Source organism: Syngnathus acus, chromosome 3 (genome assembly GCF_901709675.1).
Source record: "Syngnathus acus chromosome 3, fSynAcu1.2, whole genome shotgun sequence".
In the NCBI taxonomy this organism is placed as follows: Eukaryota; Metazoa; Chordata; class Actinopteri; order Syngnathiformes; family Syngnathidae; genus Syngnathus; species Syngnathus acus.
This window is the reverse complement of record NC_051089.1, coordinates 5,716,261-5,729,336: the sequence shown is the minus strand read 5'-3', so window position 1 is coordinate 5,729,336 and position 13,076 is coordinate 5,716,261. Positions and strand designations below refer to the sequence as shown.

Below are 13,076 nucleotides of genomic sequence, written 5' to 3'. Positions count from 1 at the left end.
AGCGTGGCTTGTCCAACTTAAGAGTCCAACAGACTGATGAAAGATGGACGGACTAACAGACACATGAACCAGATGAACAAAGAGGGCAGAAGAAGCAAACGGCAAAATTTTGCTGACGACCCATGGGACAACGCAAACTCATTTGTAACTTTCTAATGACTTTGTTCCCGTCACCGCCTGTATCCACTTCCATCTATTTTCCACAACTTCTGTATGAGAGTGTGAACAACTACAACAATCCAAGACGAAGATTTTCCATCATTTATATATCGGTAATATATCGCCGGTTGTGGTGAAACCAGCTGTCGCATTGCAACGCAGCCAGCTCGTCCCATGTGCGCCGTGCACTAAGCAGCTCCCAGGCATGGACTAGTCATCTGTTAAGCCCCCGGTGCGCCGACACCGGCACGTCCCCTCGCACACAAATCAGGAGCATGGGCACCAAAGTGATGAAACACTACATTCATCAAGAAACCTGTTTGGGGGATTGTTCCGTTTCCTAGAGCCGAGGGCAGACGCCAAATAAGGTTTTTATTGGGGGATTAAAGGGCTAGGCGGCGGGGATGGGTGGCTGAGGTGAGGCGGGAAAGATGGCGAGGTGAGGCACAATGCAGACAAGGACACAGCTGCGAACGTTATCGGTCCATTTAATGGCTCCGTTATTAGCTATCAGATGGGCAGAGTGCACTTACTGACGGGCTAGAGGGCGCCTAACGTTTACTTTGTATTAGCCGTGATAAACCGTCTGAGACATGCACTGCGTTAAGATGCCGTCTTCCCAAGTACTCATTTTGTTTGACAAAGTATAACAGTAAACAATTATACGAGAATTATTTTCACCAATCATTAGTGCGTCAATATAACCGTACACGCTCCGAGAACTATAACGACAATGGCTGTCTTGTTCTGACATCATTCACAAACCATGAAGTAGAAAAAGATGGACAAGTTAGATTTATGTACAGGTTTCAGCACATGTGATCTCTTCATCCAGTGCTCAGACAAAGTCTTTGGCATGTAAGGAACGTTGAGCATTTTATCATCAGTTTCAGGAAATGATGCCCGGGCTCGCTCAATCAGTGGAGCGCGATACTTAGAGTTGATGGCCGCCATGACTGTCAAGTGTAAACACTGTACAGGTTAGCGAAGGCCCAACATTGTTCACTGGGTTGAGTTTGTAGGGATAAAGAGAAAGCACAACGTTCCTCCATCTCATCAAGCGGACGATGTGTCTATCCCAGACCCCGTATGTCAACTTGGGTCCGATCGTTCATCTTGGGCCATGATTTCGTACACTTCCGGTGACGTGGGGCTGCAGCATGGCTCGTCATCGTGCGGCTCGCTTAGAGCCAACGGGTCGAATCCTTTCCTGCAGAGCGACTGTAGCGTGGTCTTGTTGGAGCACGTGGACATCATGTGAAAGCATGACTGCACGCTGCAATACAAGTTGATATTTAAACTCCAATTAGTTTCAGTTTCATGACCGAGATTGCTCCAGGAACTTAACGGGTCCAGCCTTACTGGGAGCTGCTGTCGTGAAGCGGCTCCAGGTGGCTCATGGTGCTAAAGTCGTGCTCCAGAACCTGGCAAGGCGTCATCCGCTGCGTGGCGTCAAGGTGCAGCGTTCCCTTCAGCAGCTCCACAAACTTCTGCACGTCGGATGTCTTGGCCGCTTTATTGGCAATGTGCCTGGTGTTCAAGATTCCTGGCTGGAACTAAATAAAGTTGCACGTGTCATAAGTTGACACTGATTTTGAAGTTACAGTGAGTGACTGCTTACATGAAGAAGGCGATCAAGAGAGCGGAATTTAAATCGTCTGGTCTCTTTGGGTACTGATGTGGTCTCTTTCTGGTATTGTTCTGGTGTCTGAAAGGACCAGACTTGAGGTAAACGTTGAGTTTGTATTTTTTTCAAGGACAAGCAAGGAGAGGCACATACCTTGAGCTTCCAGCTGAAATTGCGCTCCATCTGGAAGAAGCGGTTGGTCTGCAGTCCAGCTTCGAGAACATTATCTGGAGGCTGACCTTGAGTCTCCACTATGTACCTGAGCTGAAATCACAACACCAAGTTAACATTTGGGAATTTTGACTCAAAACATTACTAAATAACCTGTAATGTTCATCGGAAATTATGAGACGTAAGTGGACTCACACTTAAAGCATTTAGATTCCAGTGTCAACCAAAACACGAGTGTGACAACTGATGTTAAAGAATGAGATGAAGCACATTTACGACGCAAATTTTCCTTTAAGTTGAAATGACGTTTCACAGTATTGTCGTTAAGCCAATTTCAAAATAGGGTATACTTACTTATACTTACCATGTCGTATTCACTTTTTCCAGGGTAGAGAAGTGCGCCTGTGTATAAAAATGCAGCGATGCAGCCCACTGACCAGATGTCTATGGCTTCTGTGAATGGTGCAGCCAACAGGACTTCTGGAGACCTGGCAACAGAGGGGGAGATGATTAACCATCTTATTGTGATTTTTTTTTCCCCCCATTTTTTCATATAGATTATTTGCGTTTGTGCTATCATTGTTTCGTTAGTCTTTAGACTTTATCTAGTATGTGCCACTTGAAAGATGCATTGAAATTAAAATTATAGTAGAATTGGGCACTTGGATCTACAGTGTAAATTTTGCTATTCAAAATTTTGATAAGAGTCCGTTTAAAAAATGTTCGACCTTGGTAGACGTTTTGTTTCCTTTAAGTCCAATTCTTGTGTTTTTGGCAGCACCACGTTAAAAGTTTTTTTTTAATTTATTTAATGTAACCCCACAGACTACATCACAATAGCCCAATTTGCACAAGGTTATTCACAAAGGCATTTTTATTTCCAATGTTTTGGTGACCTCACGAGTTAGCTTATATTCGGACTTACCGATAGGGGAGGGTCTGAATGAGCGAGCCCTGTTTGGCGGTGGACACGCGAGCAGCGAGGCCAAAGTCGATCACCTTAATCTTGTATGGTTGCTGAACCTGGTTAACCAGCATCACGTTCTCCATCTTGAGATCCGCGTGTATTATCTGCGAGACCTTCAAGTGGTCCAGCATGTCTGCCAGCTAAAAGGTCAATCCAACAAGTCCAACTTGATCAACATTCCATAAATATTCAAACTTTTTTCTTTCGTTCTTGGAGATCATACCTGATGGACAACTGGCCTGATCTCCTTCAGCTGGAGAGGCCTGAAATTTCGTTCTTTTACAAAATCATACAGACTTTTGTCCAACAGCTCAAACTCAATGCAAACATGTCCAGTGATGCTGAAGATGCTGTTCCATTGCACCAAGTGGCATTTGTCAGCATCCATCTTTTTTATTTTTAACAGGGCAAGAATCTATAAAGACACAAGTGGTATAGATGTCAGTGCAAGTCATGACCTCAGGTACCTAAAAGCCGTCACCCACCTCATATATGGCCCGCTTAGCTGATGTTCCATGGTTCTTGATGGTCTTGACCGCTACCGTCTTGTTGTCGGTGATCTTCCGACATTTAACCACGTTCCCATAGGCGCCGCGTCCCAAGACTGACAGCACGTCATAGCTGGATGACTTGGAATGAATTCGGGCTCCGGGTGAAAACTGATTGTACTCGGAGCCGGAAGAATACATTCTGGAGAGGAGCGGGTGATCGTCCGACTGTACGCGCAACTCTTCAGTTGAGGACATGGGGAGCCCCGGTCACCTCACCCGGAGGAGGTGGGACAGTCGAGGAAAATCCTGTCCGCGGGAGCAAGTAGGGAAACTTTGACTTTCATGTGCTTTATGGCGTCACGGTTTAAGTTGTAACGTAGCATGATCGTCACGAGCACGGGAACGAGTTGATATTATGTGTCGGGAAGGGCCTTAAAGTCTCCACGGTGTCCGTGTGTGCTCTCCGCCTTCAGTCGACCTGAGCCGGCGTGCTGGTTTGCTGTTTGTGACGAACCGTCAGCGTAAAGTGCTTAACAGTCACACGCAGTACTGATGTGCATTCCAGTTCTTTTAAGTCAACTGAATCTTTAGAATCAGTTGACTCAAAAGATTCGTTCAGACGAATCGTCCAAGGAATCGTCCCCCCCCCCCCCTCCACGCACACACACACACACACACTGATCCGTTTTGTTTTGTTTTTTAACTTCAATAACACACACACACACACGAGTGAACGATTCGTTCAAAAGAACGATTTTCTTTCAGTGAACGAGAGTGAACGAATCACGTCCTAAAGTGATTCGGTCTTTTTTCAGTTCATATGACTTCAAGCAGTAGGTGTCGGTAATGCACATTGAAGCTGGTGCCACCGCGCCGTAAAACAAAACGAAGAAGAAAATGAGGTAACTTCCTGTTCACGAACGAGTTGTGAATTGCATTTCCCGTTCACCAACTGAACGGATGTGTGAGTGAACGTGTCAGTGATTTGCATTTCCAGTTTATCGCGAGAACGGATCAGTGAGGGAGCGAGTCCTGACTTTCCCGTTCGCGAACGAGTTAATGGGTGAACTCCCTTCCTTGCCGTGCATCAACGAACCAGTCAGTGAACGTGTTGCGTCTCCTGGCGTGAACTATGTAAGCCAGAATGAAAGAAAGAACCACTCACTGAAACACCACTTCTTTTATGCGCGTTTCTAACGGCTAACTTTATTGCATGAAGGGATGCGCCGTTATGCAACAACGGGGAGATTATGCTTCTCTTTGGGTAATCTTGATTTTATAACACTTGTTGTTTTTCAATAACGTGTATGCATATATACGCCTAAATATTGTTATCCAATATATCTACTGCAATTTCACATTAGATTGCTGGTTTGAAATGCACTTTTAATTTTTTTTTCAAATAAACGTTTATGTTAAAACTTGTCTGGTGTTTTATTCCTTGTTTTTATATTCACCAATTAAATCATAAAAATCTTCGCGAACGAACCTGAAAATGGCAGTGTACCTAATAAAGTGTCTGAATGACGTCACAGATCAAACAGCCAATCAGGAGGTGGGGTGAGGGCGGGTGTGGCACTTTTCACTTAAGCTTTTTCCCTAATGAAGTGGCCTGTGATTAGGTGCACCTCATGGACACTTCAATAGGTACACTACACGAGGTTAAAAAAAAAAAAAAAAAAGAATAAATAAGAAAGTGTAGCGAACGATTCGGTGAACGATTCGTTTGAACAAATCTTTTGAGTGAACCGATTCTAAGGATTCAGTTCACTTTAAAACTGGAATGCACATCACTAGTACAAAAGAGTGCAGACGGCCAATAGCTATCAGGTCGAAATAGCCAACTGGTTAGTGACATGGGCTCGTGCATGGAAAGACCTTGGTTCGATCCCAGGTGTGAGCATATACCTGAATGTATTTTTAGAATTGGAGGCTCGTTTTGTATGCATATGCAAACAAATGCAAGTATTTGTGTAAATACATAAGGTGGCCCTACCCCGAAGTTGGCGGATCACACCAATGGATCACGCCCACTACCTAGGGGGCGGGGTGAAATCCAATAGTGTAGGGGGCGGGCCGTGAAACGTTTTAGCTCCTGCAGAACGTGAAAATGAAGAAAATCTTTTCACACAGGTGTGTTTAACGAGGGAATCTTGGAAAACATGTTGGAACGCGGCCCCGAGGACTAGAGCTTGACACCTGTGACCTTTGACCATGATATTTCCCTAATAAAGTGGCCTGTTATTAGGTACACTTGAAAATGGCGGTGTACCTAATGGAGTGTCCGTGATTCCCTCGTTAAGTGCACCTGCGTGAAAAGTTTTAGCTCCTGCAGAACGTGAAAATGACCAAAATCTTTTCACGCAGGTGTGTTTAACGAGGGTAACTTGGAAAACATATTGGAACGCGGCCCCGAGGACTAGAGCTTGACACCTGTGATCTTTGACCATGAGATTTCCCTAATAAAGTGGCCTGTTATTAGGTACGCTTGAAAATGGCGGTGTACCTAATGGAGTGTCCGTGTGATTCCCTCGTTAAGTGCACCTGCGTGAAAAGTTTTAGCTCCTGCAGAACGTGAAAGGAGCTAAAACTTTTCACGCAGGTGTGTTTAACGAGGGTAACTTGGAAAACATATTGGAACGCGGCCCCGAGGACTAGAGCTTGACACCTGTGACCTTTGACCATGATATTTCCCTAATAAAGTGGCCTGTTATTAGGTACGCTTTAAAATGGCGGTGTACCTAATGGAGTGTCCGTGTGATTCCCTCGTTAAGTGCACCTGCGTGAAAAGTTTTAGCTCCTGCAGAACGTGAAAGGAGCTAAAACTTTTCACGCAGGTGCGCTTAACGAGGATAACTTGGAAAACATATTGGAACGCGGCCCCTCGAGGACTGGAGGTCGACACCCCTGGGTTAAGTGAAAAGTGCCACACCCGCCCTCACCCCCACTTTCTGATTGGCTGTTTGATCTGTGACATCATTTGGACACTGTTATTAGGTACACTTGAAAATGGCGGTGTACCTAATGGAGTGTCCGTGTGATTCCCTCGTTAAGTGCACCTGCGTGAAAAGTTTTAGCTCATGCGGAACGTGAAAGTGACCAAAAACTTTTCACGCAGGTGCGCTTAACGAGGGTCTCTTGGAAAACATGTTGGAACGCGGCCCCGAGGACTAGAGCTTGACAACTGTGACCTTTGACCATGATATTTCCCCAATAAAGTGGCCTGTTATTAGGTACACTTGAAAATGGCGGTGTACCTAATGGAGTGTCCGTGTGATTCCCTCGTTAAGTGCACCTGCGTGAAAAGTTTTAGCTCCTGCAGAACGTGAAAGTGGCTAAAACTTTTCACGCAGGTGCACTTAACGAGGGTAACTTGGAAAACATATTGGAACGCGGCCCCTCGAGGACTGGAGGTCGACACCCCTGGTTTAAGTGAAAAGTGCCACACCCGCCCTCACCCCCACTTTCTGATTGGCTGGTTGATCTGTGACATCACTCGGACACTCCATTAGGTACACCGCCATTTTCAGGTGTACCTAATAACAGGCCAGTTCATTAGGGAAAAATCATGGCCAAAGCTTAACTGAAAGTGAAAAGTGCCACACCCGCCCTCACCCCCACTTTCTGATTGGCTGTTTGATCTGTGACGTCATTCGGGCACTCTATTAGGTACACCGCCATTTTCAGGTTCGTTCGCGAAGATTCACGAGTGAGTGACAGACAGCGTTGCTGCTATGCCAGCCGACACACGTTATGCCGACATTGATATTTTAATGTTGTATTTGTTGGATTGTAGTTGATGGTGTTATTATACCGAATGTGTTTGTGTTTGAATAAAAGGTTGAAAAAAATCCATTATGCCGACATTTGTTATTTTGGGGGACACCAACTCATATAACAACGTAAAACACATATTGTCATAGAAAGCAGTTAACCAAATGTTTGATTTTTATGTTTTAATTGGTGAATATAAAAACAAGGAATAAAACACCAGACAAGTTTTAACATAAATGTTTATTTAATAACAATAATAATAACATGTCAGGTAAATGAACCTAAAACAAATTGTTTGATATAGAAGAACCAGTGAAGTAATTGAAAAAGAAAAAACAAGATGAACCTAGTACAACTAATAATAATAACAATAATAATAATAATGATCATATTAAAAGTCAATTTCAAACCAGAAATCCAATGTGAAATTGCAGTAGATATATTGGAAAACAATATTTAGGCTTATATATGCATACACGTTATTTAAAAACTACTATAAGTGTTATAAAATCAAGAAATCCATTATGCTGACATTTGTTATTTTGGGGGACACCAACTCATATAACAACGTAAAACACATATTGTCATAGAAAGCAGTTAACCAAATGTTTGATTTTTATGTTTTAATTGGCGAATATAAAAACAAGGAATAAAACACCAGACAAGTTTTAACATAAATGTTTATTTAATAACTATAATAATAATAATGATCATATTAAAAGTAAATTTCAAACGAGAAATCCAATGTGAAATTGCAGTAGATATATTGGAAAACAATATTTAGGCTTATACGTATATGCATACACGTTATTTAAAAACTACTATAAGTGTTATAAAATCAAGATTACCCAAAGAGAAGCATAATCTCCCCGTTGTTGCATAACGGCGCATCCCTTCATGCAATAAAGTTAGCCGTTAGAAACGCGCATAAAAGAAGTGGTGTTTCAGTGAGTGGTTCTTTCTTTCCTTGGCAAATCGTAAATCGACCTTCTGGCTTACATAGTTCACGCCAGGAGACGCAACACGTTCACTGACTGATCCGTTGACGCACGGCAAGGAAGGCAGGAACTCGTTCGCGAACGGGAAAGTCAGGATTCGTTTCCTCACTGATCCGTTCTCGCGATGAACTGGAAATGCAAATCACTCACTCACTGACACGTTCACGCACAGACCCGTTCAGTTCATTTTCTTCTTCGTTTTGTTTTACGGCGAGGTGGCACCAGCTTCAATGCGCATTACCGACACCTACTGGTTGAAGTCATATGAACTAAAAAAAGAACGAATCACTTCCTGTCGTTCACTCTCGTTCACTGAAAAAATAAATCGTTCTTTTGAACGAATCTTTCACTCACGAGCCAACACTAACACGCAGAGTTGGCCTGTCCTTTTGTCATTTCATCCTCGAATGCACGCAGGACATGGCGTGGGATTCGGCGATGTATGGGTCTTGTCATCTTTCATAAGCGCGACAGCCAGCTGTTATGCAAAAAAATGCCCTTACGGCGCCGAACGCGTTGCTTACAACGACCAACTCTATGTATCTTTTTTTTTTTTTTTTTTTTTTTTTTTAAATAAATGCTTCTTTTTTAATAGGCCATTGTAAACTCCGTACATACACGATGACTTAGTTTAAAGAGCTTTTAAAGTGAATTCATCCCTTTGTTTCTAAAGACATTATGCATGTTTGAAATATCTAAACTCGTGCAGAAAATCTGTTTCGTGCAAAGACTGAGAACTGTCATACTCAGGACAGTCTTAAAATGGTTAATGTGCATGCAAAAAAAAACTTCAGAACACTGCAACCATGCCATCACTAAAATTTACAGTGCCCACTTCAGCTTCTGAAAATTTCAAAACAATTGCCATATATTTTTGGAATTTATGGACATATGGTCTTTTCCCTCTGTTCACCAAAAAAAAAAAAAAAAAAAGCTTAACGTGAATGTTAGAAAACTACAAATCGTTCTTACCAAAATGACCATTTAACAGCACTTAGTGTAGATTTTGCAAATACTACTATACATCAAATAGGACCAATGTGACACTGCCTTTTTGCTATGTTAGCATGTTGTCAGAAAGCAATCACAAGTTCATTTGGCAGACAAGCAGGCTTTAAAGTGCGTGGTAAATCCATGTAATTTGTGATTCACCATTATCTTCTCTTGAGATATCTCATTTGGATATTGGCTGTGTGTAATGAAGTGTGCGCTTGGTTCAAGGCCATTTGCCCTACTATTACGTTTTAACACTATAATGGTTGGGGTAGTATCATTAATCTTAGATTGCTATTTTACGATCAACATGAATGAGTAATGACATTTGTGGCAATTGCACACCAAATCTAACCAAAACAGTTAGCCACTGGTGCATGTGGTTGGTTTTTACGTGATTTCAGCTCAACAAAAATACAATTTAGGAACACATTTTAGTATACGAGGTGTGGATGATGGCTTTTTGTGTGAATGTCATGTACTTCCACGGAACTCTGTGGCAAATCGATTGGCATTTTTGCAAGTCTTTGTTTTTGGGAAAGATTTGACGCCAGAGGGTTTGGAAAAATCAGTGTACCCACACGCATGCACATCAAAATAAAATTAACACTTTCAAAATAAAAGAAGCACATGTTTTGCATATTATTTTCAACTTCATAAACAGTGCCCAGGGCTGGTCAAGACTGAACCTTCTGGACGTGGCCCACGGGCCGTACATTGCAAGTTCTGCCCTAAGGCCAAAGCAAGAATATGCTCGATTGATTGTGTGTTTCTTCTGGGTAGTTTTTCACCGCCCTAGGCTCTTGTGAGAGTTGCTGGGATGAGGGTGTTGCTGGGGGGGGGAAAAAGAGATGCTGGGCGATCACCGTAACGTCTCCTCATATTCGTTAAAGAAAGCAACTTTGATTTGTTTTCCCTGTTACACTGATTATCAACTTTTGACACAGATGATCATCCATCCCTGTAGAAATTAGCAGAATTATTTTCAGTTAAAATGATGTTCTATTGGATGTGATACCGCAGTCGTTTCTTTTTTTTTTTTTTTGGGCAAGTCTAAATGAAAAAGCACTGCAGACAGAGAGAAAAGAATGAAATCTGCACCTAGGGCGGCTTTATCTCCAAGAGGTGGGTTTTAAAGGCCCTAAAATGGATCCAATTACGAAGAGGGCTTTTTTTCGGAACTGTGTGTAATTGTGTAACCCTCATTTTCCTGGCACGGGGGCTCTGACAGAGGCCTCTCATCTCCCCTAAGCCTCCTCTCTCAGGCACAACGCTGAAATGAGATCTCGTCTTAGCGGCGGAATTGCTGAAAGTATTGCAATGGACACCGAGAGAACAAAAATCACCTTCTTACAGAGAAATCCCTCCGAAAAAGAGGTTCGCGCTCCCGTATCATTGCTGGCCTCTGAGCTGATGCAATAAAGTCAAGAGGTCTGTGTGATGTTTACTCATGACCGCCTGCTGCACTCGAGAGGACATTGAAAAGTGTTCTTTTGACAGCCGTGATTGCTTTCGGGTGATTTCCTTTTAACTGGATACAAAGATATTACCTATCTGGTACTGTGTAAAAAATCTTAAACTGCCATTGGATTTGTTGTATCAGCACTATAATTACTTTATTTACTGTACAGAGGTTTCCAGGCAGGGATGGACCGGGACAGAAAAAAAGTCTGTACCGAAAATACATTAGACTTGTTCCTAAGGCAAGCAAATTAAAGACTGATTTTTGGTCTTTTTTTTTCTCTAAACAAAAGGGCATCAATAATTTATGCAGCGTCTTCTTATCGTGTGCCTCCACTAAAATGTACAGAAACCAATTTGTGAGTCAGTTTCTAGTTTTAGTTCTAAGGGTGCAAAGAAGGCTATTAATATATTTAGTTTTACACATTCTCTACAAAACAACAACAGCAGCAGCCAGTGTAAATCACAGAATGCATTAAAATGCTGTAGGTGTGATTCATGTGAGGTCTAAATTGTACGTGGCTTAATCCTAAAACGTGACTTCATGATGATTGGGAGGTTTCTCGGGACCTTGAGGAACAAGCGTGGAATTAATCTTCTGTTGCCACATTTCGTCACTCTTTACTCTGGTTGGCTGGGAACCGTTTCACAACATTTTAACGAGGCTTTGTTTGTACATAATGCTTAATATAGCCATTTATTTATATATTTATATCACCCATTTATTTATTTTCAGTTTCGGTTCTCTAAAAAGTCTTTCGAGGTAAGACTTCTCACAATGTGACACGTCACTCCTCGAAACACTTTAGTATTCATGGCTGTTCTGTTTGCATTATATGCTGTGTGATTTTTAAGAGCTTTGTGATTGTGCTGTCGCATTTTCTGCATGCCGTTAATCTCAGCGTTTAAAAGTGTTCAATGGATTTGTTTCACAGCTAAGCAAGGCGAGGCATAACCAAATTAGTTTTTTTAATCGGTATAAATGTTATTCTTTTATGACCTGAAAGTTAAAGATCAATTGATGGCATTGATGTAATGTAATGTTCTGATTGTATTATAGGGTATTTATTAGTAAGACTTGGAATCATGAAACAAGTGTGGTGTCGTTGCTGATGAGATGAATATTTGTCTTTTCTATTTCATATTTTTGTACTTGCTAAAGATTTGAAGTTGACGGTCTAATTTTATTTTCTTTAGATACACATCAACTAGATTCCCGACCGACTTAACCTTTCCTATTTATGGATAAAAAAGGCTCGAATTGGTGAAGCAGAGCCCGCCTTGAAAAAGGAGCTACTTGGCAAAAAAAACAAAAACAAACTCCAGAGTCACGCATCATCTCCATCTCTCATGTATCATTTATTGGCTCAGAGAACATTTCAGGAACCCCAACCTCTGTGTGACCTTAGCCAGAAAAACTTTGTGTGTGTTAAATTCCAATTTAGCTCCACTGGTCACACACATGTATGCGCACACACACGAGACCTAACCCCTATGTATTTTTCTGCAAGCAAGCAGCAGTCGAATTTTGAAGACAAAAGTGGGACATTAATGCAAATCATTGATGTGTTTTTGCTTGAACATCACAGGGGGTCCACACTTTGCGATGGTCCTGACCTCCGGTGTTTGGTTGTTATTCCAGTGTGTGAGCCAATTGCAGAAGGGAAGAGAAAAAAAAAATCTCTTTTGATCTGATTGTTTAGATATATATTCATATTCTGCAATGAAGACTTTACTATGGACAACCATGTTATCTTATTACAACATAATGTAGTGAAACACAATGTACCACTATTTTCTTTTCATGGATTCCCGTTTGATAAATTTATATTTACTGTAAATGTGACCTTACTAAAATAGGCTCGTAGTAACAGATGTATAGATTTGTTTACTCTGTCGTAAACTGGACTTTCCAAATTGGGTTCTCTTTTTAATGCAGTACAATAATCCATAAAACAGTATGGCTGTCTATATTGAGAACATACATGCATGCACAACCCCTTTGTGGTCCCATCACGATTACAATTAGTCCCTGTCTCAGGGGACCAATTCCATTGGACTGACTTATGGTGAGTGATGTCATCCATTGCAATGAGATCAGGCCTGTAGAGAAGTATTAGCATCATGGCTAGTTTAAGTGTGTGTGAGAAGCCCTAATAAATTCCGCTGCAGGCCGTGCATCCGCTGATGGACTATATGTACTATATAGAATCCACACGTACGTACACACGCACACAAATATGTTAGTGTATAAATATATATTGCAGTCGGGCAAGGCTCCAGGAATGTGGCTATATGCATTATCGAGCTTCAAGCAGCTTTGTAACCTGCATATATCACAGGATTACAACCCGCGTATAAGTTCACATCAGGTCTATTCATCAGGTGCTGTGATGCGTAGCGTGATTTTCAGTGTCAGCACAACGTGTACAAAA

At 41.9% G+C, this 13,076-nt stretch overlaps 1 protein-coding gene across 1 annotated transcript; it reads right to left on the bottom strand.

The window, feature by feature from the left end:
• Positions 1–300: 300 nt before the first annotated feature.
• LOC119120961 (homeodomain-interacting protein kinase 1-like) lies at positions 301–2,537 on the bottom strand. Its single transcript, XM_037248252.1, has 5 exons — positions 2,322–2,537; positions 1,940–2,050; positions 1,781–1,867; positions 1,522–1,715; positions 301–1,435 (listed from the first exon to the last, which is right to left on the bottom strand). The coding sequence occupies exons 1-5, from the start codon at positions 2,535–2,537 to the stop codon at positions 1,252–1,254; spliced, it is 792 nt and encodes a 263-aa protein (XP_037104147.1). The 3' UTR covers positions 301–1,251.
• Positions 2,538–13,076: the final 10,539 nt, after the last annotated feature.

What these genes read in the sequence shown, in the direction of transcription:
- LOC119120961 (XM_037248252.1), bottom strand. Translation starts at nt 2,537, where the DNA reads ATGATAGCACAAACGCAAATAATCTATATGAAAAAATGGGGGGAAAAA. An exon ending in ATTTCAGCTGGAAGCTCAAG is followed by an intron (nt 1,868 to 1,939) that starts GTATGTGCCTCT and finishes TGGTCCTTTCAG; the next exon opens with ACACCAGAACAATACCAGAA. An exon ending in CTTCACGACAGCAGCTCCCA is followed by an intron (nt 1,436 to 1,521) that starts GTAAGGCTGGAC and finishes CTTGTATTGCAG; the next exon opens with CGTGCAGTCATGCTTTCACA.